Raw genomic sequence first — 26,702 nt, forward strand, 5'->3', positions numbered from 1 at the left:
TCTGGTCTTCTACTGCCCGAATTACTGTTGAAAGAAGGATGTATCCAAGAAAGGTAATGTAGTACATCTACCCCGGATAACATTAGACAACAAAGGAAATGTTGATATGCCATTCGTATTAAAATGTTAACCATTTCTCATTAGAATAGATTTTGCAAAGACAAATTTTCGAATGTTTGTCTCTGTGATTTGTTATAGTCGGTTTATTTATTAGAGAGAAAGAAACGAAATTCTCTCACGGGCAGTTATACATTGCGTTGTCACGATGCAAGTCCAAACACAAAATCAAAATTCAATGTAGTATTGACGAAAATTTAATTGAAAAAATTGTTTTTTTACTTAAGTTTTACAGTAAAAGTGTAAGTTTAAAAAATATTTGTGCATTAATTTCAAAGCCAAACTGAATGAAATCGAATAATGCAACAAAAAACTCAAACGCAACATGAAACATAATTTACTTTCAAATTATTACGTTTTACTCTTTTTTAATATGGTTAATTAGTTGCTGTAATGTAAAATAGTTCCATTATGCATATGTAACAATTCCCATGAAAATAAAAATCTGTTTAAATTGTACAACTGCGTCCTCATACGTGAGCGACAGAACTGCAAAGAGGCTAGTGCGTAGTGCTGGCATGGGGGTTGGCTGGCGAGGCAAGCAGGGTGCAAAGCCCTCTAATACCCTAAGTTCTTGTCTATAAGCCGGACTCATGTATTAGCCGGAGACCAAAAATCATACGAATTTTTAAAATAAAATCGTATCATAGATAAGCCGGACTCATGGATAAACCGAACGTACTATAACCTATAACTAATAGAAGGGAGGGAGGTCAGTGGTCTCACTCGCACCCATTTAATTTCTTTAAGGGGGGAGAGAGTGTGAGATATTGCCGTCTCTCTCACTCCCCGCATGGCGCGGTTGGAGCGACCGGAGCGCGTTCTTTCTGCTCTGGGCGTCGCCGAGTCAACACGAGCGCGTAGCGGTCATTTAAATTGTGATTTTATATGTAAGCATATTTAAATATATATCGCGGATTTCTGCGGACAATGAGTCTTTTAATTTCTGGTACATGCTTCCTCAGTTGGTTTGCCCAGTTGATTTCATACAAGGGACGCTATTGGCAGATGGCTGAGAAGCTACCCGGCTTACTGTTCTCTCTCTCTTGCGCTGACTATCTGTGATCCTGACGTATGGGGATTGAGCAGGGGGGCTGTTTGCACACCTAGACGATACGGACGCTCGTCTAAAAATGCTGAAAGATTATCTTCACGTTGCTATCTTTTGTAAAGCTGATTCCTGAAAAGACATGCTGCACAGTGCTTCGCATACTTAAAAGCTCGAAGGGCACGTATTGATTTTTGACTGAAAAACAAACTCTCCCTCTCTCTCTCTTTGTCTGCTCCTGACGGAGGGGGTGTGAGCTGCCGCCTTCAACAGCTTTGTGCCGCGGTGCTTCGCATACTTAAAAGCCAAACAGACATATTGATTTGTTTGCTTCACTCCTTTGAAGAGGAAGATATGTTTGCATTCTTTTAATTGTGAGACGGAACTGTCATCTCTGTCTTGTCATGGAGCACAGTTTAAACTTTTGAAAAAGAGACAAATGTTTGTTTGCAGTGTTTGAATAACGTTCCTGTCTCTCTACAACCTCCTGTGTTTCTGCGCAAATCTGTGACCCAAGCATGACAATATAAAAATAACCATATAAACATATGGTTTCTACTTCGCGGATATTCTTATTTCGCGGGTGGCTCTGGAACGCAACCCCCGCGATGGATGTATAAGCCGGACTTATGTATAAGCCGATATTCTATTTTTTCATTTTCACAACTTTTTTCCTTAGATAAGCCGCGGCTTATTGACAAGAACTTAGGGTATATATAAATAAAGTCAAGCCATAGTGTTATCTTGCAATCTTGAACTCATACCTCTGAGTTTTCCAATAGTTTGTCTAGAATTCCTGCTCATTATGGGCAATGTAATAATTCCAGGATTTTTGCCGCTTTCAAAAAACGAAGATGATAATAAGCAAGCTGTGCCCACATGCCCTGGACGAGCATCTCCTTGAACTACATGATCGCTTAAATCCTCCTGATAAAAAAAAGACACAAATGGGTAACTATATATAATAAATAATTTATGCGGAATAATAGCTTATTACAATAATAAATTACAATATTAAACAAATTTTTACTTTTGCTGTAAAAATTGAAAATTAAGAAAATCAATATACACTGCCAAGCTTTATGTCAGGGGTTCACAACATTTTTCGCTGGGTTTACCCCATGGCAATATTTCCTAGCCTGCCGTTGTGTTTGGTAATTTGAGTTTATACTTCTATCATTAATAAATCAACATTTTTAAAGTTCTAATAACAATAATAATAGCATATAATAATGTTATTTCACTCACAAAAAAAGAATCTAATGATAAGCAGATACTGGTATACTACAGTGGAATAAAATACATGAATCAATGAGTTGCTTGTTCTTGCTTTTCACCTAAAATTTTGGATATTCAAGGCACAGTTGTTGGAAAAGCATCTTTGGAAAATAATTTGAGATCTTCGAAAAGAGTCCTAAACAATTAATATGTCTTAAAAAAATTTGAAATTTCCAAAAACAAAAAAAATTCATATTTGGAATACTAATACAAAAACAAAAAAAAAGGAAACAAAAGACTAAAACCTAACAATTATACGTGGATACCCCAGTAAAAGTAGACAAATCTTCGTAAAAACGTCAAAGGCAGTCATCAAATGATCACAACCGATGGTTTATAGCCTCTTTTAACAGAAGGTATGCTGATGAACAACTTCATACACTCAATAAATAAAAATTAATATCAAAAGACATCACAAGATCCTTGCAAGGCATAGCTCAATAACCTTACTTAAATGTATTACTTTACTGAAAACAGTGAATTAATATGTTAAGTCAACATTGATGATACCGGAGAAATTCAAATTCTAATGGATGCACTTTTGCTTTTCCTGTCCGTGTAAAACTAAGACGATACCTTACTTCTACATTTTGCATAGTTATATTAAAATATTGTTACAGTCAGAATTCCTTTTTTAAATTTTATGATCATTAGTAGCCAACAAACCATTTGAGAAACTGCCTCTTGTGTAATTATACAATGCACTACTTACAAAGTCCACCCTTGGGGTAAAATTAGAAGTCTGCTGTAATTTCTCAAAGGAAGTGAATAAAGAGTACAAACTCACAGCTACAGGAGGCAGCGATTGCAATTAGGTCTAACACACTGTAAAACTAATGTACAGGAAAGCAGAAACATAACTTATACACTTTACTACAATAAAAGACTAATTGCAGCTCACTGTACACAATATTTACATTCAGAATTCCTGAAGAATACAGTAGACACAAGTTTAAATCAACAAACTGGAGGAGCGTCTTAAAAAAAGGAGTACCTCAAAAAATTCTAGGGTCAGTTCCAGGTTGTCGGGATGCAGTGTGTGAATACTGTACTCTGTCCATCTTTCAGGGTCCAATGCATACCCAGAATCGGGTTGGGAGTGTCTGCAGGTATAGTTGTCACTACTAATTAAGCTAATGCCAAGAGTAGTAGTCATTTTATGCCATGACGTAGGGGAATGTTCATCTTCACACTCATCATCTTCAAAGCCTTCCAAGTTCAGCTTTACTCTACAAAAATAACAGAACAAACCCAAGTATTAGGAAGAAAAATCCATTAAGTATGGTGAATCCAATCATCTAATGTGACATACCTTACGACCGAGACCAAATTGTCTGCATCAGGCTAGGATTAAATTAAACAGGTTTGATTTTCTGTTTGGTTGGAGGGGGGGGGGGACTCTTTAAGCGTGAGAGTTGAAAGCCAGCAAGCATTCATCAAGTAGTACAACACATAGAATGAAGCAATGAGGAATAAGGAACATACATGTTTGGAACCTCATGCACAGAGGAGAAATGCATCTGTCTAATGTCTTGTGTTTTAGATACTAAAAACAGAATGGAAAAAAAGAAATAGCAGAGACTGCGGCTGAACGCACCACAAATGATAACCATTCGAACAGCCGGTACAGCGCTGGCTCCTTCAGGCGGTAGACCTGATCCGAACAGAAGCTTGTCTCTATGATGTCTCTCAATTATAAAAAAGAAAATCTTGGAAGGGAGACTATGGAGACGAGGAGTGATCTTCTCAGAAGACAATTTGACATCCGCGAGAGACACTTTAACGTCACGTGAGACAAAGCAGTGAAACAACATTTAAAACAAGTTCACGGACATCTAACCTAGCATTTGTTGGAATTCTTTTGGCAGACACACTTCATGTGCTCCCAGCTCTTAAAACTACGACAAATGACAAGCAGAACACGCAGCTCGCCAACAGCAGCAGCAAGCCAGCAGATGATCCGACCGCTGCTTCTTAGCATGCGTTCAGCAATCCCCCTTCACAACGCGAGCAGCAGAGAGGCAAAAGGACAGCTGCTGTACAGGCTTTTAAATGATCGACGCACAGCACGACAAGCAGAAGACGCAGCGAGCCAGCAGATGATCCAACCGCTTTTCCTTAGTGTGTGTTCAGCTGCCCCCCTTCACAACACGAGCAGTGTTATATGTCCTGCGAGAAAGAGATTTAACATGAAAATAATGCATATGTAACAATTCCCATGAAAATAATCTCTTTAAATTGTATATCCGGTAAACCAAACCCGGGGGTGGGCGAGCGAATCGAGCAGGGAGCGGAGCACCCTTGTAATAAAAATAATAAAAATACATTATTTATATAGTGCCTTTCCCAAGTTCATCTCATATATACATACCATAACAGAAAAACTTGTGTACTCCACTTTGTCTGGACGGCAGTTGGCTACTGGAAGTCAGGAAAAGGGGCAACCACGAGAGCACTGGAAGATCGGTGCTCAGTCAGCAAATGTGAAGTGGGCTGACATTTTCAATTATGTAATTTGACATGATGATGTATTGACAAGATCAGTGAATGCGTTTAGCAAACCCGACATACTCCATGACAAAAAGTCACCTGATGTAACATTGGCTTAAGACTGCTCATTAATTGTTAAAGGGCTAGTTCAGGACGTTAAGGATGGAGGATTGCCAAATAATTAAAATTTGTTCTAAATGAGTGAATTTAAATTACTTTTAATTCAATAAACTGTACAATACATTTCTTTTTTCCATCATAGAATAGTAGGTGGGTTTTTTATACACCCAATTAAGCCTAATTACTTAGTAACCGAGTAGTGTAGTAAGAGTCATTATGCCGCAACCTTTAACAAAAGGATAAATTACATACACACACATGGTCATGCTGAATACTGGTATGCTACAAATCACAAAATACAGAAATCAGTTTATAATAAAAACCTGCAAGTCTCTGCACAACTATCCGAGAGGTACTGCAACCACCAATGTACCAAAAGCTAAACAAGATCTACCTGTGCCTTTCAATTAATAAAAAATACTTCAGATTATTACTTTTAGGTAACATGAGACAAGAGTTTAAGCAAATAATCTTACCTAAATCTTGAATTCTTAAACTTCTTTTTTGATATTGATACTGGTGGCTTTTCAGAGTAATGAAATCTCAGACGAATCTGAGTTTGGTGCGTTAGCCACCCAGAGCCTAGACATTCAACACCATCTAGAAAATTAAAATGTACAAAACAAATTATTTGATGAATGTGTTTCTCAAGAATGTACCCCAACAGACTAACTCAAAATGTTAAATACATGCATATACAAATTAAAAACTTCACCCAAAAATCATTATATGTTAAAATTTGTATCTTCTGCTTTAATGGAGAACAGAGACAGCAGTGCTTCTGATAGGATGCAAGCCTAAGGTGACCAATACTGGACAACAATATTATTAAAAAGGGAGAAAAAGTTTATGGAAAAAATGTCCAGTAACTCACGTTGTTGATTCCACAAATCGCATCATCCAGTTGCATGATCACAATGTGCAAAAGACATGCATTTTTATAGACCCACCTCCTTCCGTCATTAATTGGTCAAGAGCCCAGCCTTCAATTCAAAAGTGTGACACCATGTGAGGGGATTTCCTGTTTGTGGACTATTTTTATTTTCCGAAGGCATTTAACAATATTTTAACGAACAGTTTGCATGATGTGAGCATAAAATTAAATGACTTGACACATGAATTGTGTGGCATGAGTTACAGGAGACTTTTTCCCCACCCACAGAGATTTTTGATGATATTTGAGGTCATCCAGCGTTGATCATCATAGGTGTCTGTTCTATCAGAAATGTGATCACTACTCTATATTAAAAAACAAACCACAAATAAATAAATAGATAAAAATCTAGTTTTCTTAGCCACTCCTACAAACTATCTGGTGTAAGCAGCACATATATGTATCAATCTCTCTATGTATCTATTTGGCTCATTTGTGGGTGAATTATTCCTTTAACTAGCAGCTTTACAAAATATTCAAATGGTAGCTGCTAGTAAAAAGTTGAATATATGCCAGTTTCATATAAAATGAAACAAAACTTACTATAAACACCAAATTCACCGTCATCTACAAACAACTCGGGTTCTAGAAATGAAAAATAAAGAATATTCATGTACAGAAAATGTACTTCCACTACAAAAGGGCACACTCCATTACAAAGCAATGAACATTAATTCAATTAATTAAGCAAAATTAAAAGGGGAAAAACAGGAAGGACTTCCATGGATAGATATTCACAGAAAGCAAAGGGATTACTGAAATATTCTAAGAATTCATTTGAAAATGAAAAAAATTCATAAGAAGCTGTAAACAGATTTCTAAAAATCTGTAATAAAAGCAACAGCATTTTCAGTTTGATAGCTTTGAAACCACTATTATATTATTACTTGACTGACACCTTTATTCAAACTCGACTTACAACATTTGAGATATAACCGGGTACATTTTTTTTCCCCCCCCAATTAGTGAACAGGCTGATGACGTGACTGGCTCAGGGTCACACAGTGCATCAGTAGTGGGATTTAAACCCACTAGGGTTTGAAGCCCAAAGTCTTAACCACTACGCCACATTTTACATTATGATAAATCATAGGCACTATTTACTGCTACATATTTTAGGTGTAACAGTCTAACAGGACAATTCAAAACTGAGAAGAAAAATAACTACAGACCTGTAGGATTCAAGGCACGTGGAAAGTGATGAGTCTCCCACTTATTGACAATCACCTGACACAGATCACTTACTTGCTATAAATAAGAATTTAGAAATTACGATTTTCTCCTGCCATGTCCCCTTTTGAAATTAATCAGTCACAAATTGTTACAAAACAAACCGATCATATTTTGTATTATTGCACGTCATTACATTGCATATATTTAAACAAAAAAAAATAAATGAAGAACAAAGTGTTTAGGAAGGGGAGTACAAGAATATACAGCCAGGAGACAAACTAAAGCATCTCTTATCAAGTAGGATACAGATTAATATTACAAAATATCTATGTAACACATTATATTCATTATTATTTCTATGTAAATAAATGCAATCCATTAATCGTTTGTTTCAGTTTTTTTTTAATTTAATATTTTAAGGATACATAAATATGACAGGAGTGGAGCAGAACACATTGTATACAAAGGTAAATGTTGTTTACACCTCAAGCTTTCTCTTTGTAACTGAACAATTATTAGCTGATACACAACAACACCTGCCTGACATGGGCTGAAACGCTCACTGCTTGGACAAACATCACAACTGACAACAATGGATGTGTTTAACCTACAGAGATTCTTTCATTTCACACGTTTACTAACTATACAGGAATCTCTGTCATTAATAAATAAAATCGGGAGTGGTCTCCCCTAGATTTTCTCCTACACTCAGATATGGGGATGGATATTTGAGGAGTAAACTGCAAGACAATGATTATATTATGTACATTAAAGAACCATCAAGAACAAATCAAATCAAAAAAATAATATATTGGACAATTATTATAAAAGGTAAAGTTGAATAAATCGGAGACTGCATCTGCATGAATAAAAAAGTACCACTTCCGGTTAGTGGAAATAGCAAAAAAGTTGAGAAAAGTTGATAGAAAAAGTTGATAGAAATCTACATTTTGTACCTAATACTTGTATGCAAAATTTGCTTGACTTAACTGTAGTACTAGGGCGTTGTACCATGTTAGCCATTATGAATGTAGTGAGAAGTCAAGCAAAATGACACCTTTTATTGGCTAACTAAAAAGATTACAATATGCAAGCTTTCAAGGCAACTCGGGGCCCCTTCATCAGGTGAGATCATCTATCCATCCATCCATCCATCCTCTTCCGCTTATCCAAGGTCGGGTCGCGGGGGCAGCAGCTTGAGCAGAGATGCCCAGACTTCCCTCTCCCCAGCCACTTCTTCTAGCTCTTCCGGGAGAATCCCAAGGCGTTCCCAGGCCAGCCGGGAGACATAGTCCCTCCAGCGTGTCCTGGGTCTTCCCCGGGGGCCTCTTCCCGGTTGGGCGTGCCCGGAACACCTCACCAGGGAGGCGTCCAGGAGGCATCCTGATCAGATGCCCGAGCCACCTCATCTGACTCCTCTCGATGCGGAGGAGCAGCGGCTCTACTCTGAGCCCCTCCCGGATGACTGAGCTTCTCACCCTACCTTTAAGGGAAAGCCCAGACACCCTGCGGAGGAAACTCATTTCAGCCGCTTGTATTCGCGATCTCGTTCTTTCGGTCACTACCCATAGCTCATGACCATAGGTGAGGGTAGGAACATAGATCGACTGGTAAATTGAGAGCTTCACCTTGCGGCTCAGCTCCTTTTTCACCACGACAGACAGATGCAGCGCTCGCATTACTGCGGATGCCGCACCGATCCGCCTGTCGATCTCACGCTCCATTCTTCCCTCACTCGTGAACAAGACCCCGAGATACTTGAACTCCTCCACTTGGGGCAGGATCTCGCTACCAACCCTGAGAGGGCACTCCACCCTTTTCCGGCTGAGGACCATGGTCTCAGATTTGGAGGTGCTGATTCTCATCCCAGCCGCTTCACACTCGGCTGCGAACCAATCCAGAGAGAGCTGAAGTTCACGGCCTGATGAAGCAAACAGGACAACATCATCTGCAAAAAGCAGTGACCCAATCCTGAGCCCACCAAACCGGACCCCCTCAACACCCTGGCTGCGCCTAGAAATTCTGTCCATAAAAGTTATGAACAAAATCGGTGACAAAGGGCAGCCCTGGCGGAGTCCAACTCTCACCGGAAACGGATTCGACTTACTGCCGGCAATGCGGACCAAGCTCTGGCACCGATCGTACAGGGACCGAACAGCCCTTATCAGGGGGTCCGGTACCCCATACTCTCGGAGTACCCCCCACAGGATTCCCCGAGGGACACGGTCGAATGCCTTTTCCAAGTCCACAAAACACATGTAGACTGGTTGGGCAAACTCCCATGCACTCTCCAGGACCCTGCTAAGGGTATAGAGCTGGTCCACTGTTCCGCGACCAGGACGAAAACCACACTGTTCCTCCTGAATCCGAGGCTCGACTATCCGACGGACCCTCCTCTCCAGGACCCCTGAATAGACTTTTCCAGGGAGGCTGAGGAGTGTGATCCCTCTGTAGTTGGAACACACCCTCCGATCCCCCTTCTTAAAGAGGGGGACCACCACCCCAGTCTCCCAATCCAGAGGCACTGTCTCTGATGTCCATGCGATGTTGCAGAGACGTGTCAACCAAGACAGCCCTACAACATCCAGAGCCTTGAGGAACTCCGGGCGTATCTCATCCACCCCCGGGGCCCTGCCACCAAGGAGTTTTTTGACCACCTCGGTGACCTCAGTCCCAGAGATGGGGGAGCCCACCTCTGAGTCCCCAGGCTCTGCTTCCTCATTGGAAAGCATGTTAATGGGATTGAGGAGGTCTTCGAAGTACTCCCCCCACCGACCCACAACGTCCCGAGTCGAGGTCAGCAGCGCACCATCCCCACCATATACAGTGTTGATACTGCACTGCTTCCCCTTCCTGAGACACCGGATGGTGGACCAGAATCTCCTCGAAGCCGTCCGAAAGTCGTTCTCCATGGCCTCCCCAAACTCCTCCCACGCCCGAGGTTTTGCCTCAGCAACCACCAAAGCCGCATTCCACTTGGCCTGCCGGTACCTATCAGCTGCCTCCAGGGTCCCACAGGACAAAAGGGTCCTGTAGGACTCCTTCTTCAGCTTGACGGCATCCTTCACCGCTGGTGTCCACCAACGGGTTCGGGGATTGCCGCCACGACAGGCACCGACCACCTTACGGCCACAGCTCCGGTCAGCTGCCTCAACAATAGAGGCACGGAACATGGCCCATTCGGACTCAATGTCCCCCACCTCCCTCAGGATGTGGTTGAAGTTCTGCCGGAGGTGGGAGTTGAAGATACTTCTGACACGGGGCTCTGCCAGACTTGCCCAGCAGACCCTCACAACACGTTTGGGCCTACCACGCCTGACCGGCATCCTCCCCCACCATCGAAGCCAACTCACCACCAGGTGGTGATCAGTTGACAGCTCCGCCCCTCTCTTCACCCGAGTGTCCAAGACATGTGGCCGCAAGTCCGACGACACGACCACTAAGTCGATCATCGCATTGAGGCCTAGGGTGTCCTGGTGCCAAGTGCACATATGAACACCCCTATGCTTGAACATGGTGTTCGTTATGGACAATCAGTGACGGGGACAGAAGTCCAATAACAAAACACCACTCGGGTTCAGATTGGGGGGGCCATTCCTCCCAATCACGCCCTTCCAGGTCTCATTGTCATTGCCCACATGAGCATTGAAGTCTCCCAGCAGAACGAGGGAGTCCCCAGAAGGGATGCCCTCTAGCACCCCCCTCCAGGGACTCCAAAAAGGGTGGGTACTCCAAACTGCTGTTCGGTGCATACGCACAAACAACAGTTAGGACCCGTCCCCCCACCCGAAGGCGGAGGGAGACTACCCTCTCGTCTACTGGGGTAAAACCCCCAATGTACAGGCTCCAAGTCGGGGGGCAATAAGTATACCCACACCCGCTCGGCGCCTCTCACCGGGGGCAACTCCAGAGTGGTACAGAGTCCAGCCCCTCTCAAGGAGATTGGTTCCAGAGTCCAAGCTGTGCGTCGAGGTGAGTCCGACTATATCTAGCCGGAACCTCTCAACTTCGCGCACTAGCTCAGGCTCCTTCCCCTTCAGAGAGGTGACATTCCACGTCCCAAGAGCCAGCTTCTGTAGCCGAGATCGGACCGCCAAGGTCCCCGCCTTCGGCCACCACCCAACTCACACTGCACCCGACCTCCTTGGCCCCTCCCATAGGTGGTGAGCCCATGGGAAGGGGGACCCACGTTGCCTCTTCGGGCTGTGCCCGGCCGAGCCCCATGGGTGCAGGCCCAGCCACCAAGCGCTCGCCATCGAGCCTCACCTCCAGGCCTGGCTCCAGAGTGGGGCCCCGGTGACCCGCGTCCGGGCAAGGGAAAACGCTGTCCAAAATTGTTTTTCATCATAGGAGGTTTGTTTAACCGCTCTTTGTCTCATCCCTCACCTAGGACCAGTTTGCCTTGGGTGGCCCTACTAGGGGCATAAAGCCCCGGACAACAGAGCTCCTAGGATCATTGGGACACGCAAACCCCTCCACCACGATAAGGTGGCGGTTAAAGGAGATCATCTATCATCTTGCAATTACATCTTGCCTAAAGAAGGGGCCCGAGTTGCCTCGAAAAACTTGCATACTGTAATCTTTTTACTTAGCAAAAAAAAGTTGACTTAACTGAAAGCGTACTCAAGTTTTCGCGTTTACACACACGCACACCCACAGACATAATTCCAAAAATGGTTTTGGACTCAGGGAGGTCTAAAACATTGAGATTCATCAAACCGTCGAGGTCGATTTTTTGGACGATTGCAAAACTTTTCCTATACTTTGTATATGAGAAAGTGAAGAAAGAAAAAAACCAAACACATAAAAAGTAATGGATCCAGGACAGATTTTACTGAGGACCCCATTCTTCTCTCATCTGTACTCTTTGTCTCCGGCCAGTTACATAACCCCGCCCCCCACAATTCATCCCTCCATCCACAAGCTTTGAGATGTCCTTAAATCCTTATTTTCACAGCTGACCTTGAGATTCACAATTCTTTATCTGAGCTGTTTCTTTATATTTTGCGTGGCAGCTGTAATAAGTCAATGGTACACACAATCAGCATCCTACTTAGCAAGTTGTTTTTCTACAACACTGGGGATGAATAATTAAGAAAACTGTATTGTTGTTCAAATAAAATCAAATAAAAATGGACAATTGTTTAAGGGACTGAATATTTTTGCAACATACTATGTAATAAAGCATGATCATTTAACTCCTCTGCTTTTGCATTTTCTAAAATAGAGGTTCAAAAAAATAAATACAGCATAAGCACATTCAGTTTTCCCTTTGTACCTTAACTCTGTCTAAAAGGAGATAAACATTGAATATTTCAGTACTACGCACAGATGGATGCTGAAAACTTCTGGAGACATCAAGATATTACTTCTGATCAGAAAAAATTGTAAACAGAATCATATAGATGCTGTAAGAAGTATCCATTCCATCATCTCCATGAAACGAACACCTAGCCACGCTAAAGCTCTAAAACACCCGCCCTGTAGCATTCCCCTTAAAAAGTGTCACAAGAAAGCAAGAAAGGACTCACCTTTTTAGACTCAAGGAAAAAACCTTTAAAATATCTATAATGAATGGGAGCCCCACTAGGAAGGCAAACTGTTTTCTTCCATAAAGTGCTGCAAGTTTACACGAGAGAGCAAGATTTTACATCATTGAAGACTTTAAAACAGTCATCTAACATCACCAGTCAAAAACACATGGCTTTATAGAGAACAGCAGAAAAGGGTAACAGTTTACCTAACATCATGGCTAGAACTTTTTTTTTTTTTTTTTTTTTAAACAAACACATTTAAAAGATTAGATAATACTTAAAAAATTCAACAATAGAATGATATTTATGATTTTTGGCACATGAAAATTAACAAAGTAGGCCACAATTTAAAAAGAAATTGAAATGCAGCATGGAACTGTACCACAAGCTGAAACACTCATGTTTACATAATAAGCTAGGACGATTACATTTTTGAACACACCCTGAATAAACTGATACTGTATTTAACTTTACACATATTTCTCAATTCAAAATGAAAAGTATGTCTGTGTTGGGGGGGTGGAATCCAACTCACCAATTCTTTAACAAATAAGCTCCAAGAAAACAATATTTTGATTCAATAGAACATGGTTTTACCTGTCATTTGCATCTAATGCAAGGATGATAGCTTTCTGTGGACACCAATTGCCAAGAGCTTCACAGCTGCCACAAATTGCTAGCAATTCGCCTGAAGAAATGAGAGAGACATTAAAACAATTAAAAAATAAAATTTGGGTGTGTGTATATGTGTATAACAACAACATTTATTTCTATAGTACGTTTTCATACAAATGATGTAGCTCAAAGTGTTTACAAGATGAAGAATGAAAAAAGAAAAATATAAAAATAGTATATATATATATATATATATATATATATATAATTAGTCACACACATGCGAATAGGATGTTGTATGGACCAAGCAAAGGTAATTCCACACCAGGCCAGGGGGTGGCGGGTTGCACTAAACCTTCTCCTGTTATCTCTACAGACCAGCCATGGGAAAACCTGTCTGATTCAGAGCACATGACGTCCCTTCCAGTTCCTGAGCTGAGCACTGTATAAAAATGCTGTTTTTCAAATGGTCCTCTTGTTCCTGAAATGAGGAAGTTCTGTGGCCGCTGCTGGGTTTTCATTCCATCTACTTTTGAAACCAGGAAGCCATTCTTAACAATCTCTTTGTTTAATTTATTTTTTTCCTACTGCTACTATTATTTACAGAAAACTCACCAGGTAATGTTGTCCCCCTCAACTGAAACGTTATTTCAGTGGACGCCATGATACTAAACAATCGGCCCAACCATCAGATAAAGGTGGAAACCTAGGGGTGAAAGAACATGAAGATAATTTTACAAAAGTAATACAATTTGTTACTAATAACATCAACTTTAGAACTGTATACCAGGGACATTAGAGAAGGAACAAATAACCATGAATTAATATTAACTTCTAGCAATACTAGCAGCGGTTGACGAAAACTGCAGGAGGAAAGAAAAGGTACAGCTTGAAATCTGCCTGGATAAAGATGGCTTAAAATTTGATATTTTTAATAAATGTCCAAGTAAATGCTGCTCAAAACTGGTTTTTACCTTCTATGATGTCTAACAGAAAAATTGCATTTTTTGGCAACTAACTCACCAGTCTTTCCCTGTTACTGTCATTATTGAAGGGGTGGAAGTATTAGAATAATAATAATAATTCATTACATTTATATAGCGCTTTTCTCAGTACTCAAAGCACTATCCTGCATTTCTACATTTAGTATTGACTTTTAAGCTGCTAACTTATGAGAAAATGTACACTGAGACTGTTCAAGGGAGAAAGACAGAAGCTTTGAGCAAAGGTAACTATACTCAGGCATCATGGTGCTGGAGTAGCAACACGGTAAGCGTTTATTAGCACACGCAGGTTAAGAGTTTCAGTGTACTGTGTACACTCAACACTACTGACCCCATGAACCTTTATTTAGTGGCATTTATCCCTTATGCTATTTAAAATTAGTGAGCCTTTATCACCGAAATCTTGGTAAGAATTAATAAAGTGCTATACAAATGCTACATAGACAGATGTGAAAAAGCAAGATTATATACAGACTCTTTAAGTAAACTGCAGAACTGTGTAATATACCATTTGACTTTTCATTCCGCTGGCAAGCTGCAGTTCCATTATATACCATCTGCCGTCACCTGGAAAACTACGAGGAAGCGGTTAGAAACTGATGTATGTTTGTGTCCAGATATTTGCACTGCCGAGTGAAACTTGGTTGACAGATCTGAGAGGGGAAAAGGGGTATTTTATATAATCCTATTCCTAATCACACTCAATTACAAAAAAACTGTGATGTTGTTTCCATTTTTTAAATAAAAGTTGGAAAATGTATACTTTACAGCATGTGCTTCCTTGTAATGCATCAACAGCATATCCTGTATTTATTAATTTATTTATAATGCTTATAAAATTAATCACATATGGATATGGAGGAGGCCAATAACAAAGAAATGGGAGGCATCAACTAAGCAAGAACACTGAATCGACTGTTTTACACACGTCTGTACATTACGTGTAATTGAGATATTAATTTCCACCTTTTTGAAGCAATGCTTTCAAATACCTTCTTTTAAGTTGTCTGTTCTTGTTTACCATTTGGTTATAAAATCAAATGGATTACAAACCAGAGATGTTACATTTAGCTTCAAAAGAAAGTCCATACTCAATGTCACTCCTTTTTATTAATCTTTCTATTCTAAAAGGAAATCCTGTCCTCTGTCCTGATAGTCTACGATACGTGATAATCTCGAAAGACATTTTAAAGACCTGCGAGACCAAGGAGACTTGCCACGGTGCGTCTCATGGGGACTGTAAACATGAGACGCACGGGTGTGGGCCAGAAATAAAAGACAGGTATTGCTTTTACAATGTCACGCGAGACCAGACAGTGAGCCATCATTTAAAACAAGTCAACAGACCTCTAAGCTAGCAGTTGTTGGATTGCTTTTGGCAGGCAAGCATCGTGTGCTCCGAGCTCTTAAAACAATGACATGTGACAGGCAGAAGAGGCAGCTAGCAAGCAGCAAAAAGACAGCAAATGATCCAAAGGCATATCCTTAGTGTACGTTCAGCCGCAACACCCTTCACAACACGAGCAGTATTATACTTTTGGGAAGAAAGAGATGGAACCTCGCACGGGGCAGGAAATAAAGAAACAAGTATTGTTTTTACAAAAGTTTTTAAAGTGAAAATAATGCATATGTAACAATTCACAAGAAAATAATCTCTTTAAATTGTAGATTGCCTGCCTAAGGTAAAGTCATCGCTGATGAATGGGGACGTGGGAATGAGGGGTCCTTTCATCGGATTAGCGCTATTTCAGATGTGGAATGGCAAAATGGGGGAGGCAGCTTGATGAATGAGGTCTCCAGGACTTAAAACAAATCCAAATCATATTATGTGATATCATCTAATGTGAAATTCTACTCCGTACTTCTAGATTTGTTATTTTTATACTGTATTGAGGATTTATTCTGTTCTATGTATTGTACTGTACGGCTCAGAATTAAAAGACAATGAGGAAAATGACAAAGTAGAATTTCATAAAGACGTTTACAAACGTTGGCGCTAAAACATGCAGAGCAGGTTAGAGACTATGAAACCAGGGAAATTAGAAAGGCTCAAAAAAATGGCGCTATACACATGTGGAGAAAGTTAAAGGATATGAAAGTAGGAAAATTAGAAAATATAAAAAAAGAAAGTAAAGATTGCAGTAGTGCAAACAAAATGCTTCATTTAACTATGCACCAGTCTAACTTTGGTTTTGCACAATAATTACTACACTATTGCACCTTAACATTTAATTTTACTTATTTATTATGTTCTACTATATTGTTATCTTTCAATCTATGACTTTTTGATAATCTAACTGATATTCTTCTAACTTTGCACAGTTTTTGGTAAGCAGATCAGGATGCACTTCACTGCGTGTTGTCCTGTATAACTATGCATGTGACAAATAAAGAATCTTGAGAATTTCAAAAACGGAGTTTACCGCACATGCATTTATTGGTTACTTTGTTAGATAAATATATATACACTGTCTGCTTATTTAAAAAGCTAAAATTACCCCAGGAGTCAAAAATGTTCTGTCTAGACCTTGTACAAAAACCTAGAGAAAAGCTGGGGTATCACTTTGGTAACCCCATGTACTTTTGGAACTGTGACAGGAAAATAGCACGACTTTACAGACAGGAGTCCAATGCAGAACTCTACTTAATAATTTTTCTTTACGAACAAAAAAAGTAACTGCTGATGATGTCGATCGTTTTGTCTGTGCTGAAATTCCAAACAGAGAAACCTATCCTGACCTCATTAAAAAGATTCAGCATATTGGGACTTACAAATATTGTTTTTACAGAAGTTTTGAAATAAAAGTGAAACTAATGAAATAGCAACAATTCAAAGTAAAAAAAAATCTTAAAAGTGTGTATCCGGAAAACCAAACACGGGGGTTGGCGAGCGAAGCCCCCTAGTCTTTCCTATTTAAATTTGCTAATGAGGCAGTACCCCACAACACCCTGGAAGTTGTTTCACAAACCCTGTGCTGTAACCAACAGCAAAAACTACCCAATCATCTCTCAGAAGGTCATTACACAAGGAAATTGATTTTTTTTGGGACTCTGGAAAGGTTAAAGAGCAGATGCACATCTTCATTGGTCCGGACTTGTCCACCGAATTTGCACTGTGACAGCTATGAGTTGGGGCGTATTGTAGTAATTCATTTTTAACATTAACATTTTAAATCACTATAGCTTTATTATATTTTATCCATGCAAGGTGCTTCAATTCATCACAAAATTTTATCTAAATAAAAAATACAGTATATACTCGAGCTTATGTTCTCCCACGTACAAGTCAGGGCTTGATTTTACAGTACAATTTCCGGTATTTTATTTTGGCCATATAAGTCGAATGCGGAAAACTCATGTTATTGGTCCAAGAAATTATGATATGCTAACGCCCACCTGAGAGAGCAACCACGGAGCACACAGCCTTTTTTTTTCCTATGTATTGTGCCTACGTGACCACACCGTAATACCCAAACTGTTCCGAAGCGACATTTGCACTGTTTTGTCTTTTTTGTATCTCACATCCTCATACACGTTTTTCGTGCCCCATTTTATTTGTATGAATTGCTGCACTCTTATGTACCGTCTCGCTCTCTCCAGTCAGCAGAGCAGATGCTTTTACGTGTTCCCAAGGTATGATGCAAACTCCGAGGTGATTGGGCTTTTTCCAGTTGCAGCCCCAAAACTCTGGAACGATTTGCCGTTGCACGTTAGGCAGGCTCCTTCACTAGCTGTCTTTAAATCTTATTTAAAAACACACTTTTACTCTCTGGCTTTTAACCCAGTATGATATGTTGGCCATCTGTATACTTTTAATTATGAATGTCTTCAGCTCTTATGTGTTTATGTGTTTCAGTTTCATTTACCCTTGGTTATTGTGTGTCTGATATGTTGGGTTTTTATTGTACAGCACTTTGGTCAGTTGTTTTTAAAGTGCTTTATAAATAAATAAATCAATCAATCATAAGAGCATCCCTTATCAACGAAAGGGCGTTTGATCAGATGTAAATATGAAGCTGGTTTTAAATTAAAAGTCATTGAAGTGGCGAAAGAAATTGGTAACTGCACTGCTGCAAAAAAATTTGATGTGTCTAAGAAACTGGTGTGAGATTGGAGGAGGCAAGAAGATGTAAAAAAACAAAAAAAAAATCAAGAGTTGCATATTTGAACGGGCGCATAAGTCGGGGTCTGATTTTATGATCGATTTTTCGGGTTTAAAGACCCAATTTATACGGGAGTATATATAGTATATAAAAAGCAGGTACTTCAGATTTCACAGGAGTATGGTGCATATGGTAACATGCACCATACCCTTGTGAAATCTGAAGTACTGTTAATTTGTATGAAAATGTGCTATATACATAAAATTGATGTAGCTCAAAATGCTTTACAAGATGATGAAATAAAAAAAAAGAAAAATATAAAAATAAGATTCGGCAATACTAAGTAACAAAGAATAACATAAGGTCCGATAGCCAGGAGGACAGAAAAAACAAAACTCCAGAGGGCGGGGGGGGGAACAAAAAAAAAAAAAAAAAAAACAATCTGCAGGGGTTCCGAGGTCACGAGACCACCCAGCCCCCACTGGGCACAAAATCAGATCCTCAAATATATATCTAAAAGGTTTTTTTGCAATGTAAAAATAAACAAAAGCCCATACATTTTTCTTTTAGCGACTAGGGGGCTTCGCTCGCCAAACCTGCGCTTCGCTCCAGCAACTTCGCATCTCTGCCACTTGCATATGTGGATTTCACTTTCAACGAACAAACAAAACTTTTAATTCTCGCGCATAGGCCTCTTCATTGTGAAGGAACACTACTTTTCCCTGACAGCAACACAAAGTAGACGATCTACAAGTCTCCGACTTAAAACTTTAAAGCCAAACAATATCTCCATACTTCTGTCACATCACCGATATCCACATATTCAATCTCTTTTCGCTTTTACCTTTTCATCAATATTGCACTGAACTTTGATTCCGTGTTTGGAAGTACATTGGGACAACCCAACGTATAACTGCCCACGAGTGGATGAGAAATGATTGAACCGAGTGCGTGGTTATGTGGGCAGGACTTTTCGAAATCTCTTTGCCTAAGCTCTTGTCTCGCAGGGCTTGAAATTTTCTCTCGTGGGATTGCACTTTCACCAAACAACCAATCTTTTAATTCACGAGGATAGATCTCTTCATACTTTTTTTTTTAGCCTGATGGCAACACAAATTAGACGATCTACAAGTCTGTTGACTTAAACTTTAAATCCCAACAATATATTCGATCTTTTTTCGCTGTTGCATTATTTGACAGAGTAATAATTTCTGTTTGTTTGCGCTAATGCAATCTTTACTATCCTTTTTTTGATACATTCGAATTTAGTACGTCCATTATCTCTAACCTGCTCTGCATGTGTATCACACCAACGTTTTTGAATTCTTTACAACGTTCTACTTTGTCATCTACTCTTTGTCTTTTATTTCCAGCCCCGGGAATCTCTTGCAACAAAGACTTGTCTCGCGGGACATGAAAGTGTCTCTCTGAAAAAGTCACGGCTCGTCTCCTTCCAAGAGATATATATATATATATAATATATTTTTTTTATAATAGACATATACCCAACCATCTTAGCTCATCACAATCTCCTGGACCAGAATGCATGTTAAGTAGACAGACCAACAACTACTTTTCTTTTCATGTAACTTTTTACACTTACTTTATCCCTATCATCATTTGTGTGGTGGTGGGAGGATACTAGCGCTCAACGTTTTAACTTCAGATGCCCTACCTGAAGCCAACATGTTTTAGTTGCCTTTTACAACACACAAGAAGGGACAGCTGACATTATTCCATCCATCTCTGGGTCAAATTACACTTCCGATTATGATCTGCTCTTTTCTTTCTTCAATAAGCAGGGTAGAAAAAAGAATGACTGGAATGTCAAGGATGCTTCCAATTTTTTACATATATAACAATACTCACATGAATTTAACAAAAGAAGAAAGCAGGGCTATACTCACAAGAAACAGAAAACCGAAAATCCCTGTGAACAGGGGTCACATATCACAAATGAGGAAATGCAACACGGCAGCAGTGGAGCAAGAAAATATGCTGTTGCATAAGAGTGGTTAAGCTATAAAATTGCTTATTTGAGAAATAGCACTTGATTGCAGATATACGATATTTTCAGCCAACAAAACAAACATTTAGAACTGAATACAACTCAAACAAACAAAAAAGCTTAACACAGTAATTACAAATGTAGGCTTCAAATTTAATCCAAAGATCTCAGCATTGAGACCCATCTAAAAAGAGAAAAATATGAACAGAAAGCCCAATCTAAAATATTCTTCATATGTTTAAAAAAAAAAAAAAAAAACGCATACAGAGGAAAAAAGTCAAGCACATATTTGCAATGTTTATTTTAGAATTACATGAATAAGTTCTTAAAACATTCTGAAAAAGAATTAAACAGATTCTCATAAAGAGAGAGAGAGACAGACTTATTTCAATTTGAGATAATATAGTTAAGTTATAAAGGGTGAATTAGAATTCTTGCTATACTTTCCTTAAATACATGTAGAAAAATATATTTTCAGTACCGCAAACCACTACTGATGCATATGAATTTCCCCTTGGGATTAATAAAGTATCTATCTATACTTAGGTGGAAAAAAATGAATATTACTTCTAGCTCACATTCATTACCAGTCAAAAATTTTAGAATACCTCAGTTTTTCTTCAGAATTTAATCAGTTGAAATGCAATTAATGACCTAAAATGATGAAAAGGTAAGCATTAAACTGCCAGAGGTTTAAATTTAAGGTTTAGGAAATTTGAGAATATTACAAAAAGGCCTTCTTTAGGGAAGAACTAGTAGAATTATAACCTGCAGATATTTTGCAGCAATAAAAGTACTGTACATTAAGCCTTGCAAGTTGAAGCAAACAATAAAACAATATTGTAACTTAGAGCTGCACCCCTACCAAGCAATATATTTTATAAAGACTTGTTTGATAAACACAAGATGAATGTAATTTAGATTGGATGGAGGAGTTCAGAAATTGGGAAAAGACAGAGGAATCAGAGACCGCATTTAAACAAAGTAACTGTATTAGGAAAGAAACGGTCGATGTCGAGTAATTCTTGCCTTTACTGACCCATAATATTTCCTCAATGGCAATAACTCAAAGTGATGGCTATCTGGGCGAGTCTAGTCTTTGATTATGTTTCCGGCTCGTTTCCTGACCTGTGATGCATACAGGAGTACCACAATGGACTCCAGTTTTCAGGCCTACAATCTTTCCTGCTGCAGTTTGTTTTGTGTGAGCAGACGCACTGCCATACCAGACAGTGAGAGGGATGATGCTTTCAATGACACCGCTGTAAAACTAAACCAACACTGACCAGAGTTGATGAAGGAAAAAACACCAGCCGATGAGCTTTTTCGATGAGAGCGGTTATGTTTCCATCCAGGGTCTGACAGCCAGTGACAGTTGTGCTATGAAACTGAAATGATTCCACCCTGTTCACATAGATAGTGTTTATACCTTGGGGTGCAAGATGAGTTGAGGAGTGTCTCCTAAAACCCTCAATTATTTACACGGTTTTCAAAGATTTCAAGTTAATGTTGTTGAAGGGGCACCAACTGGCCAAACGATCCAATTCCCTCCGGATATGGCACCACATCCCCATCTCTGATCGGGTCTCTCAAAGTACAGTCATCAGCAAAAATAACAATAAAACATATACACTCCTATAAATACAAGTCAAAAGAGACTGGTAGTTGTTCAAACATATTAAGAAGAATGTTGCAGGGTTATGTAGACTTTATTTTCCCTGTGAAATTTGTTTGCAGCAGGAAATTACAAAGCATATGGCACCATTACAAGGATACAAGGAAATAAGAAAAGTCAACAACCTACCGTACAACTTATCTTAAGGACTCACGCTCGAGGGAAGTGCGAAGAAGATGAATAATTACTATTAACAATATAAAAAACAATCCAGAATTTAACAGCTCAAGGAATGAGACACTCCCTAAATATGTTGTCTTTGCCCAAAACTAATTATATCTGACACATACTCAGAACGGAGAAAATACGCGTGTTTACGTCAACATGAATGACAACGACTCCGTTTTATAAAAATCAATTCCGTCATTTCTATCCTTTGTGACGATGTACTTTATATCTGGAAATGATCATACATACTACTTGGAAACTTGACTACGTTAAATATTAATAAAAGTTGTGAATTTCCCCTTGGGATTAATAAAGTCATCTATCTATAAGCAAGAAATTCATTAATACAAATTAACCACGGCATAACAAGACGCGCGGCAGAAGACGGGTTGATTTTCCTCCGCTTTCCTTTTCCTTGCCATATCAGACTTTAAATCTTGAATCAACAGATTTGGAATTCAAGGAGAGCTCGCTATCTCAGCTGTTACCGCCTGAAAGTATTTGTAATTAATGTTACAGTAATCCGCAGGCTCCATTTACCTCTAGAGTCAAGTCATTAACGCTCCCTGGAGGTACAGATCGGACAGATCTGAATCAAGCGCAGAGCCATCACGGCCCGTTAACATTTCAAACTTGGTGTTTCAAGAGTCGCGTGGCACGTTTACGATTGGTTTCGTCATATCTGACCCATTTCCTGGCTTTAAAGCAACGGGAGAAGCACAATTGCGATTGCAGCCCGAACCGCCTCAAGCCGGATCCTGCCGTCCTGCCGGCTTCCAGTTTAAAGACGCCGCGTACACACGTCCGTACAATGCAAGGGCATGACACACAACTCACCTTCTCTCCACCCTACGGCAACATTCTCCACCAGTGATTCTACGTAGAAATGAGCAACAATAGCCAAAGGCGGTTACTCGAACAGCGAAGAGTCAAAGTCTGTCAGCCAGACATACAGTAGTAATGTGAATGGCAGATAACAGCTTGCTGCATTATCGGAAATACCGCCCACCCCTCTCGCGCAATCTGGATTACGTAGAATGACACTCGGCAGCCCATTGGTGGTAACACCAATCAATCAACTGGAATCTGTTTACGCAGCCGCCCAACGCACGTGGAGCGTAGTGGAAGTTGCCGCCGGTTAGGCAAATGGTAAATAAAGTGACTGTTTGAAAGCGAACGTTTGGTTGGACGCATGTTAAAATAAGTAGAAGATAAATGCAAAAATGTGATTAATTTTACACGTTCCTAAGATGGGTCTGAGTGGGGTGTTTCTAGGGGTAGTTTGCTGACGGTATAGAAGACTTTATATTTTGGGCTTTATAGTTTGTGGCGAAGCTGTTAGCTCAATATTATCATCCACATCTGGAAACACTTCGCAAAATTATGAAAGAGCTTCAACCCGTGGTACAAAAAGACAATAAACTGAAGGATATATTCTCAGAACCTCCCCTCCTTGCATATAGACAACCACCAAACCTGAAACAACTGATTATCCGAAACTCAATGTGTGGCTCAGCAGCAGGTGGCACATCTCCCTGCCTACAGAACAGGTGTGGCACCTGTGCACATATCTACACGACAGATCAGGTAGTGTAGTCATACCACATTGCCAGAAGGGTTTGTTCACATGCAAATCTGCTAATGTGGTGTACCTAATAAGGTGCCCCAACACTGGACTGTATGGAGGGGAAACTGGTCAGACACTGCGCCAGCGAATGAACTCACATAGATTTCATATCAATCACAACAGTGTTGATCTTCCCATGGCAGCACACTTTACAGTAATGGCCACAGCATAAAGGATCTGAGGGTCACTGTGCTTATGGGTAATTTCAAGACCCAACAGGATTGGAGAGAATGGGAATACAAACTTATGCTTAAATTCAATACTCCACAAAATGGTCTGAACAGAGGCAAGAGTTTTATGACCAGATATGTGGACTGATTGACCAGCTGACTACATCAGAGGCCTATCTTACAGACAATGGACTTCAAAAAAAAAACCTTACAGGACTTTCTCTAATAATAATAATAATAATAATACATTTTATTTATATAGCGCCTTTCCCATGCTCAAGGCACTTCACAGAGTTTAAGATAGAACGGCAGGGTATACAGTATATAGCATTGTACAAACCAGATAAATAAATAATTTACCAATCAGTTATATGGGAATAATGTATTTTTTTTTCTTTTTAACAATATTTTAATCTTGATTTTCATTCTATTTTTTGCCAGGTGTTCTAATTGTTTAATTAATTCATTCATTATTTTCTAATTAGTGGGTCTAACGCTAAAGTAGTAGCAGCCTTTGATTATTCAGTGTTGTTTGCCTGGCTGTCTGCTCTGCTGGTTGTCATTATTAAGATTCAATGAAGGGAGCAAACTGCACAGAAAAAGGGCAAAATATAATACAATCAAAAAAAAGATGGTTAAGCATTTAAATCTCTGGCAAAAATGGAAATATTCCTAAATGTCTTATAAATGTAAAAATCATGCTGTGGTGCTTTCATAATGTAGAATAAGAGAAGAGGAAAAAAACTACCAGCTAATTAGTTGTGATCAGTGTTATCAGGTGTTGTCACTGATTATGAATTTGGTTGGAAGAAAAACCTGAAGCCACAGTGGGCCCCCAGGACCGACTTTGAGAACCCCTGGTCTTGCGCACACTCACAGGTTACATGAGCATCTTGACAGAGAGGTAAACTGAGAGAAGGGTAATAAAGTCAAGTAGAGCTAAAAGCCTTCCTGAACAGATGAGTTTTGAGTCAGCTGACCTGATTAATTTCGGTAGGTCATTCCAGAGTCTGGGTGCTATACAACTGAAGGCCCTGCTGTCACCCATGGAGTGTAGATTAGTGAGGGGCACAACAAGATTTCCAGAATCAGGGGACCTTAGTGGGCGGACAGGCACAGAGTGATGAAGGTCACTGATGTAGTTTGGCGCAAGGTCGTTTAAGGCTTTGTAGGTTATTAGTAGGATTTTGTATTCGATTCTGTAAGACACAGGGAGCCAGTGAAGGTGAAGCAGGATGGGTGTGATGTGCTTGCTGCTGCTGGTCCGTGTCAGGACTCTTGCAGCCGAGTTTTGAATAAGCTGGAGCTGAGATAGAAGATTAGAAGGGGCACCTGCCAACAGCAAGATACAATAATCGATGCGGGATGTGATAAAAGCATGGACAAGTTTCTCAGCGTTAGAAAAGGAGAGGAAGGAGCGAACACGGGATATGTTACGGAGGTGAAAGTAAGAAAGTTTCTTAATGTGGTTTATGTGGGCGGAATAATAAAGGGAGGAATTAAGAATGACACCAAGATTCTTTGCAGTAGAGGCAGGTCTGATGAGATCACCGCCAAGATGGACTGAGAAGGAGCTCATTTTATTAAGTTGCACTTTAGTCCCAATTTGCAGGAGGTCAGATTTGTTGCAATTTAATTTTAAAGAGTTCTGCTCCATCCAGGTATTAATTTCACTGAGGCAGGTTGTGAGCTGAGAAAGCTCTGATGAAGTTCCACTTTTAACATTAAAATAAAGTTGAGTATTGTCTGCATAAAAATGATAACCCAGTCCAAAGCTACGAATAATATGGCCAAAGGGATGTATGTAAATACAGAAGAGAAGTGGGCGTAGGACAGAGCCCTGAGGAACTCCTAGTGTGACTGGCGCTGAGCTGGATCTGCTGTCGCCAAGACTAACAAACTCTTGCCTATCAGTCAGATCGGACTTGAACCACTGGAGGGCAGTGCCAGAGATACCCAGCATGTTCTCCATTTTGGACAATAGAATGTCATGTCTGACCTGAGTGTCAAATGCTGCACTGAGGTCTAATAGAATTAATATGCTGGTTTGTCCAGAGTGATGGTTATCTTATCTCTACATTTTATTAGTTCTCTTCTTTCAGGGTTAATTCATCTCAGGTTTATTAATTTTACTAACATTTGAACAAAAAGGTTGTTAAGATGAAAGAAAAAAATCACTTTGCTGTCCCAATATAAGCTAGAGTATTTTTCAGTTTCTTTGTTACACCTTGCCTGATGAAGGGGCCTTAGCTGCCTCGAAAGCTTGCATTTGTATTCTATTTAGTTAGCCAATCAAAGGTGTCATTTCACCATACTTTCTCCTAGCTCAATATTAAGTCAGTTAAAAGTAGTGCAGGCCAGGGCTTTAAGAATCTGCTGCGGAGCATCCAGGACTACTCTGTTACAGACATTAAGGATGAAAACTTACACTGAAAAAAGTATAACCTCCATTCAACTTAAAATAATTAAGGTAATGATTCACACTTAATATTTTCAATCTGAATCAATATAATTCTTTTTATCTTATTGAACCCACAATTTTCAAGTTGAGGCAAATCATTTAGAGTGATTGGGTGCAATTCACTTGTTTTATACTGAAGTAAATCCATTTTTTTAAGTTGTTACAATTTAAAATGTT

The 26,702-nt window shown here is 39.7% G+C and overlaps 1 protein-coding gene across 1 annotated transcript in view; it reads right to left on the bottom strand.

Annotated features, from left to right (window-relative positions):
* gpcpd1 (glycerophosphocholine phosphodiesterase 1) overlaps positions 1–23,300 on the bottom strand; it is a 52,094-nt gene extending 28,794 nt beyond the window's left edge. Inside the window, exons 1-9 of the mRNA XM_028820227.2 lie at positions 23,105–23,300; positions 13,925–14,015; positions 13,292–13,382; positions 12,692–12,779; positions 7,160–7,235; positions 6,531–6,572; positions 5,530–5,653; positions 3,438–3,672; positions 1,930–2,092 (exon numbers count right to left, since the gene is read on the bottom strand). Coding sequence (XP_028676060.1) covers positions 1,930–2,092; positions 3,438–3,672; positions 5,530–5,653; positions 6,531–6,572; positions 7,160–7,235; positions 12,692–12,779; positions 13,292–13,382; positions 13,925–13,973 — 868 coding nt within the window. The 5' untranslated portion in view covers positions 13,974–14,015; positions 23,105–23,300. The remainder of the gene's footprint in view (positions 1–1,929; positions 2,093–3,437; positions 3,673–5,529; positions 5,654–6,530; positions 6,573–7,159; positions 7,236–12,691; positions 12,780–13,291; positions 13,383–13,924; positions 14,016–23,104) is intronic.
* Between the last annotated feature and the right edge of the window lie 3,402 nt (positions 23,301–26,702).

This window comes from Erpetoichthys calabaricus, chromosome 15 (assembly GCF_900747795.2).
Source record: "Erpetoichthys calabaricus chromosome 15, fErpCal1.3, whole genome shotgun sequence".
In the NCBI taxonomy this organism is placed as follows: Eukaryota; Metazoa; Chordata; class Cladistia; order Polypteriformes; family Polypteridae; genus Erpetoichthys; species Erpetoichthys calabaricus.